The sequence below is a fragment of the Tupaia chinensis genome, unplaced genomic scaffold (assembly GCF_000334495.1).
Source record: "Tupaia chinensis unplaced genomic scaffold, TupChi_1.0 Scaffold000289_1, whole genome shotgun sequence".
Taxonomy (NCBI): Eukaryota; Metazoa; Chordata; class Mammalia; order Scandentia; family Tupaiidae; genus Tupaia; species Tupaia belangeri.
The window spans coordinates 273,399-281,867 of record NW_006159774.1 but is presented as its reverse complement, the minus strand read 5'-3'; the positions used below and the strand labels follow the sequence as shown (position 1 = coordinate 281,867).

At 37.4% G+C, this 8,469-nt stretch overlaps 1 protein-coding gene across 1 annotated transcript; it reads right to left on the bottom strand.

Annotated features, from left to right (window-relative positions):
* Positions 1-5,964: 5,964 nt before the first annotated feature.
* LOC102477714 (olfactory receptor 1L8) lies at positions 5,965-6,927 on the bottom strand. The gene has a single exon (XM_006150511.1). The coding sequence runs from the start codon at positions 6,925-6,927 to the stop codon at positions 5,965-5,967; it is 963 nt and encodes a 320-aa protein (XP_006150573.1).
* Positions 6,928-8,469: the final 1,542 nt, after the last annotated feature.

Sequence of the window (8,469 nt, the reverse complement as noted above, 5' to 3'; positions counted from 1 at the left end):
TATACATATGTATGAAAGTAGAAATGGAATATTATTGATGATAACATGCATGATTAAGCCACTATGCAGTTTATTCTAGATAAGAAACCACATTTAGTATGTTGTGATGATGCTCAGAGAATGAAGGTTAAGTAATTAAAAAAAAAACGTTGCAGGAGGAAAAAACAAAGCAGTAAAACGGTTCATATCAAAATAAAAAAAATGCATATATGATGACTGCAATAAGCTATATAGCCCCAGCTGGGTACTACTTTATAATAGGTTATAATATGTTCATTCTACTCACTGAGATTTATGCCTAGGGTCAGATTTGGATACATGTGTAAGGATATGTCAGCTGTGCTAGCTATTGGATATATTTAGACTAATTAAGTTTATTAGGAAATCAATTAAATGGGGGGAGGAAAGCATAGAAAACAACCATGGATACCAGAGACAATGTGGGAGGAGGGTGGGACATGGCAAAGGGTGAGATATAGAGAATCAAGGATCGCAAAACAAAAAACAAAGTATACAAGACATAAGAATTGGAAAATTATTTACTGATAACATGTATGTTGATGTGCTTGATTGAGCCAATAAACAGTGTATTTTGGATGGAAAATTCATTTGTATGCTGTAATGATGTATAGTGAATGAATGTAAAAAATAAATAAATTTAAAGAGAGAAAAAAAAAGGAAGTGCACTGGACTTGGAAGTTCACTGAATGACCCTAGAGTTTTAGGAGTAGCTCATGAAATATCATGTGTAAGTGCAGTTCGTTAAACACACATCATCAAAATAAGTTATCTGTGAAAGAAACGCTTGGCGAATGTGAGATAAAGAAGACTTGAAAGCATTAAGTTGGGCTGAACCACTTCTGTGTCTTTTCTATGCTGAATACTTAGGAAAACAGAAGAAATTTTTGTAAGTGACCATCTGAGTGAGTAATTCTAAAAGCCTGGGGTGTGTCTGCAAGAGTATTCTTTTTGGAGTAGTCTCTTTTACTGTTTCTAATACCCAATTCCTGAGGACGTACTTCCTCAAAAGCTATGAGATAGTGACATATTCTCGCCCAGTGATCATAGAGAACAGACATGAAATCCGAAGCTAACATAAATATTAAGCTGAAATCTGTGATGTACTGCATTCATGTGATTTTTGCCAAAGGGCGGGCACCACCATGCCCAAGATTCATGTGATATTTGAAACTACCAGTGCTGCTGAAAACAGTGCCTGGTTGAGGTTGATTGTCAGGAGGAGGAAAGCCAGTGTACTGATGTTCACGTTCGATAAATAATTATCTTCTCTCCTTTCCCAGTTTATATAAATTCTATCTCCTGCTCCAATTACTTCTCCAAATTGATTCTAAATTCACACCAGTCAAAGATGACCTTCCCGGCATCCTTGTCAGTAAACAGAAATGGGAAGACTGAAGAAAGAGCAGATTGTTTCAAAGCTAGAGAGATGAGCATTTTCCTGATACTTCCTCACATCTCTGTCTCTTTACCAGCCTCTGTGTCCCGCCATTATTTTGCTTTTCTCTGCCTCCCATCACAAAAAGCAGAGGTGTCCAGACTCACTATGGAAGGAACTCTCTTGCTTGGGGAAGTTCCATCAGCTTCTCTTGGGTTGATCTGTGCTCTCCTGGCCTGCTTCAGGTGTTTGCTGGGTTGATGGAGCTATGGTATGATTATTTCATTGTGACCCTCAAGAGAGTTTGCTCTGTAACCTCTCTAGGTACAGAAGTAACACTGGGCATTAGAATTGACTGGAACATCCCTCAGGGGACAGGGATCTCCTGGGACCTTTTTCTGGAGACTGAGGCTATTTTCAGAGCTGTTCAATTGTACCATAACATCTTGTGGGCATGCTTTAAGTTCCTTAAAGGAAGGTAATCAAAAGTGATGAAACTCTGTGTGTGTGTGTGTGTGTGTTGAATAGTGAGTGTTGTAGTTTGCATTCCCTAGAAACAAGATTTGCAGAAAGATTAGCATGGAGGGTGTATATTAAGGAGTGCTCTGGAGATCTGCAGCTATGAAAAGAAGAGAAAAGGATGAGAATTAAGCAGAGAGAAAAATAGGATTGTGACACAGTCGAATGAAGGTCTCACTTGACTCTATGGGGAGCTCTGGAATTAGGTGATGAGGGCTGGTTGTCTGTAATGACCACGTTGGTCAGTGGATGAGGGCTGTTCCTTGAAGGAAGCATGCTCTTTGGTGAAACTGTTTCCTCTAGCCAAGACAATCCACAAAGAAAGTTTAAAGCTGAGGGCTATCTTACAAGACAACCTGGAATGTGTTATAGTTTAGTCATTATCCACATTTGATTTTTACTTAATATACTGAGTTGACCCAGCTGTAAATCATGCTTAGTTTTTCTCCTTTCTTAGTCAACTGATTCCAGGGACTATGCTCTATAGCCCTAGATTTCTGGTATCTGTCTTGTATAAATGAATTCCTAGAAATGGTCTCAATGTTGGGAGACTCCTGCATCTTTGATTGTCTCCCACCCTCAGAGTGCTTCTGTCTTCCTAACGCTCCAACATGGTGTCAGCTTCTTGGTTATCTGGTCAAATTACCATGATTTTTACTACCATTGTGGAGCAATGTGATTTTCTGGTGATGTTTGGGTGATCTAGATTTTTCAAACCACATTATAAGAGAATTCAAGAGAGTTCACAACACCTAGGGGAAAACTACAAGTATGTCTTGTTTCCCATTCAAACTATTCTCCATCACTCCTTCTATTCCTTCCTGTTGATTCTTCTCACTCATATCTTGTTTCTGATCCTTTTATGCGATATGGGTGGAAAAGAATGGATTCACCAAATTAGTGGCTAAAAATTATATATCAATAGTTAGTAGTGATTGACTGTTTAAAAAAAATAATTAGAGGGATTCTGCAAACTGGCCATTTTGGGGAAACAGAAATCAAGACTTCCCACTGATAATTTGGCCTCCAGCACACAAAACTCATGTGGTAGGAAGACCCCTTCCAGGCCTCCTGTCTCCGTACCTGTCTTTGTCTCTCTCTACCTCTGTCTCTGTCTCCTCTCTTTTTTTAAATTTTTGATTTTTAGAATTTCAGTTTTCCAATTTATACTTTTTTTACTGAAATCTTTTTAAATATTAATTTTTAAAGTTTTATTGAAAAGTTTTTATCTTCGTTTTTCCTTCTCTTTTTCTGTTTCTTGTTTGTTCTTTGCTGTTGTTGTTGTTGTTTCTCTCTTTCTGTTTTTTTTTTTTTCTACATGCTCCTCAATGCTCAGATTTAACTTCCAAGTTTGGGAAGAAACTGACCATCAACCAGATGACTAGAAATCGCTGCAGGGCCACAAGAAATATGGGAAAGCAGGAAAATACCTCTCCTCCAAGGGAAAAGGATAACTCGTCTTCATCCACACACAGTTCAAGGGAATTCATGGAAATGTCTGATAAAGAATTCAGAACATTCATAATGGCAAAACTAACAGAGATGGAAGAGAAGAGAGACAATGAACTGCTGAAGAGGAAGGAGAAAGAAGTTGTTGAGTTCCAGGAGGTGAAAGTTCATTAGCAAATCAATTAAATGGGGGGGAAAGGCATAGAAAGCAACCATGGATACCAGAGACAATGTGGGAGGAGGGTGGGACATGGCAGAGGGTGAGGGATAGGGAATCAAGGATGGCAAAACAAACAAAGTATACAAGACATAAGAATTGGAAAATTATTTGCTGATAACATGTATGTTGATGTGCTTGATTGAGCCAATAAACAGTGTATTTTGGATGGAAAATTCATTGGTATGCTGTAATGATGTATAGTAAATGAATGTAAAAAATAAATAAATTTAAAGAGAAAAAATAATTAGAATAATAATAATAATAATGATGATTGGGGAAAACACAGAAAAGATATTGAATGTTGAAATGGGGAGATTAATGTCTCTGTATTGACTGACATGCATGGCATTCCCTTTTGAAAAAGCAATGTAATACACTGTAAAGTTATATGTAATCCAATGTAATATAAAGAAGATTATGATGATAATAAAAAAATAGTTAGGACCATGCTATTTTTTATCATAGCAGATATACCATATCTGGTGTACTTTGTATGCTGAATTATGTCATCTAGTTAATTGAGGTTAAGAGTTGGGCTTTTGCTTACTATAATGTTCAGAATCTGCTGTTATCAAAGGTAAGGGAGACAGAGATATATGATCCCTTAATAAGGTGATGAGTCAGACACATTCTTTGCTTTGGCAGAATTTTCAATCTTATGGGAATTTCAATTTCTCCTTCTCCATCATTTCTACTATTCCTCTCTCTAGATCCTTCTCACTCATATCCTAAATTAGTATGAAAGCTTTTGATAAGTTAGAAAAACAGGTAATGAAAGTATGAAAAATAAGAAGGATGATCAAAGGACCAAATGTTACTGGAATGTATAAAAGAAAATGAAATAAAAATAGAAAAAGTAAATGTTAGAGAAAGAGGAAAAAATGTTACTGAACAAGTATAAATTTTTTCCTGGAAGTTTTGGGAAGGCAAAGATTTTCAACACCTTTTTAGAGGAAGTGAAAAAGATGTGGTTTCCTAAGTGCCTTATGCGAAAAAAGAATTAACCCAATTAAAAAATGTGAAAATGAGCTGTACATAAATCTTTCTAAGAAAGATATACAAACAGCCAAAAAGAACATGAGGAAATGCTCAACATCCCTCAGGATAAGGGAGGTGCAGATAAAAACCACAATGAGATACCACCTAACCCCTGTCAGAATGGCAAAGATTAAGAATATAAAAAGTGATAAATGTTGGCAGAGATGTGGTGAAAAGGGAACCCTCCTACACTGTTGGTGGGAATGTGGAGAACAATATGGAGGTTCCTCAAAGATATACAAATAGAACTACCATTTGATCCAACAATCCCACTTCTGGGTATCTACTCAAAGGACAGGAGAATGCTCAGTCAGAAAAGTGCTTGCTCATCAATGTTTATTGCAGCATTATTCACAATTGCCAAGACATAGAACCAACCTAAATGTCCACAAACTGATGAATGGATTGGAAAAGTGTGGTATATACACTCTATGGAATACTACTAAGCCATAAAAAATAACAAGACCCTGGCATTTGATAGAAAGTGGTCAGATATGGAGGATCTATTGCTGAGTGAAGTAAGCCAGGCTATGAAAGAAAGATATTGTTTGTATCCACTTAATATATACCAACTATCCGCACTCTATTGTAGAGAGCGAAATATTGGAAGACAAAAAAGCAGTGAAAGTACTTAATGAGAATAATAGAGTGTGGAATGGAGGGGTGAAGAGGAGAGGATAGAGAAAGATAGCAAGAGAACAATAGAGAGGCAGGATGTTAGTGGGAAACAGATATGGCTTATTACCTGTTAATGATGGCATGTATAGTATTCTCAACTGGATTGGTCTGAGAAGTATTTCATGATGGGTAGTCTTTTTACAAGCAAACTGAGAAATAGTGATTGACTGTTTAAAAAATTAATTAGAATAATAATAATAATGATTGGGAAAAACATTGAAAAAATATTGAATGATGAAGTGGGGAGATTAATGTCTCTGTATTGACTGACATGCATGACATTCCCTTTTTAAAAAGCAATATAATACACTGTAAAGTTATATGTAATCCAATGTAATATAAACAAGATTATGATGATAATAAAAAATAAATTAAAAAAAGAAAAAAAAAGATGTGGTTTCCTAGAGAAGAAGTAGGAGGAAAAAAGGGGGATATAAGAAAACTAGTCACAAAGTTTATGTAGAACTTCAGATGAGTACTGAACTATAATATGGTCTCAATGGCTGATGGTTGAAGGTGCAAAGAAGTGGATAAAACCCAATATCTATGACACATATAAATTATTCCTCTTGACCTACAAAAGTTTATTGTGTATATAGGAAACTAGAAGAAACAGAGTTCAGAGGAACAGAAACCCTCATAGAAATGCATGCAAAGGTTCTGGCTAGGCTTTCTTACTGCCCATTAACTTCCCCAGTCCCCTCTTCAAGTCTTTGTTTCTCAGACTATAGATAAAAGGGTTTAGCATGGAGGACAGAACTGTATAGACTATTGTTGCCACCCGGTCCCTAGCAGTGTAGCTAGACAAAGGATGTAAGTATTCATAGTAGATGCTTCCATGAGCAACGTATTCATGGTAGATGCTTCCATAAAACAGGGTGACCACTGTCAGGTGGGAACCACAGGTGGAGAAGGCTTTGCGTTTCCCAGAAGCTGAGGGAATATTGAGAACTGTGATTAGAATTCGCATATAAGAGAAAGCAATGCAGAGAAAGGGAGTCACCAAAACAATGGGTCCTTCTGACATTATTATAATTTCATTGACATATATGGAGGAGCAGGACAACTTAAGCAGAGGGTTGATGTCACAGAGAAAGTGGTGGATGACATTTGAGTCACAGAAGGTGAGACTATTCAGCAGAAGTATGTGCAGGAGTGAGTGGAGGTGAGGAAATGAACAGGAGAAGGCCACCAGGAAGATACATCGGCGGTGGTTCATGGTGGTGACATAGTGAAAGGGGTCACAGATGGCCACATAGCGATCGAAGGCCATGACTGCCAGTAGACAGCTGTCACTATTTCCCAAGGCATAGATAAAATACATCTGTGTCAGACATCCAGCGTAGGAGATGGTCTTCTTTTCTGACAGGATGTTCTCCAGCATCTTGGGGACGACTGTGGTTGTGAAGCAAATGTCAGTGAAAGACAGGAAACTTAAGAAGAAGTACATGGGGGTCTGGAGTTGAGGGTTGAAGTGGATGGCCAGGATGATGAGCAGGTTTCCTGTTATGGTGATCAAGTACATGGTGAGGAAGAGGACAAAGAGTGGCATTTGATCTTCAGGCTTGGAGGAGAGTCCTAGGAGTATGAACTCAGAGACACTGCTGGTTTGGTTCTTCCTTTCCATTGTCATGGAGCCAGCTAAAATAGAGAAGATCCTTCCATTTAACAAGTGTCATATTTTATAGCTGTAATTCCTAGGCCCACAAGTCTGTACTTTTCCCCCTTTGTCTTTCTACCTGTATGTGGCCAGCTTGTCAACTTTGTAGTCCTTCATGGTCTTTCCTTCCCAACTCTTAAGATTTACAATTTGTGTTGATAGCATCGACTTAGAAAGAACACTTTTTCTTTCAGAAACAGATTCAAATCTTCCTGATTCAGTTTAAGATTACATCTTACAATAATTGTTTATTGAGCACCTACTTAGTGAAAAGCTCTTCTATGGGTGGGGACACAACTATGAATATGCCATAAGAAAACCTATCCTTGGGACCAGCAGTAAGCATAATGGCTATGTTGATGAACTCCCATATAGTCGACTGTGGTTCGAGTCCTGGACCCGGTGGCTTAAACTAACGCCAGGTGCGTGTGCGTGTGCCTAAGATCCCAAGGGGAGAATGGAGGAGAAGGGATTGTAGCATGGCCATCCATTTCTCGCTTTCTATCTCTCTGTCTCTTTCTGTCTTTCTGGCGAGCACACGTGCCCAATAGTTCTGGTGAGCGCATGCGCCCTATAGCAAAAACCTCTCCAAAAAAAAGAAAACCTATCTTTCAAGGCTTAGGATCCAAGCCAAGAACTCTTTATTAGTTGTGTCTGTAATATCTGTACAAACTGGGTGAATTTTTGTCTCCTTAAGATATCCAAAATAACTTGAGATTCTTGGGCCTGCCAGAGAGAAATAATTTTTACTCACTGTAAGGCTGGTAACCTTTGAAACCAGGTATTCAATGCACATTCTCAAATCTGACATTCTGGTCAAAGACTTAGCAACATAATTAATGTTTCCTAGTATATCCTGCTATAAAGAGAACAAATAGTTTTTAAGCAACTTATGCAAATACCCACACTTCCCCCAAAACAAAAATACTCACGAATAGTTTCCAAATTCTAGGGGATCATGTAGGGAGAAGAGTAAAATTTTTAATTCTATTCACCAATGTATATTTTACCAAATCATTGTAAACTATAGATAGCTTAAAAAAATCTGGAAAACAACCATTAAGGAATCAGCAGTGTTTCAAATAAGAAGCTGAGAATAAACCTAAATCAGTTCACTCAGTCTCATGTAATTTTATTCTTATTCTAGTTTTATTTTGTTTAGGAGTTTCATAAACTCATCTGTGCCTTCATTAGAGTTTTGCAAAAATATTATTTTGAAGAATTATTTATTTAATTTTATTTATTATTATTATTATTACTTGAAAATTTGCATTAGGGCACTTGTACTCACCTAAGAGAGAAATACAGAGAGAGAGAAAGTGAGAAAACAATCTGCCAGGTCTGGGACTCAAATCACAGTAGGCCATCTAGGAGTCCAGTGTCTTAACTACTACGCCACCTGTTGGCCCAAGTTTTGGAAAATGCTTATTTTGTCCAAAAATTTTAGAAACCTGTACTTTTTTTTTTTTTTTTTTTTTTTTTTTTGTTATAGTAGGGCGTGTGCACTTG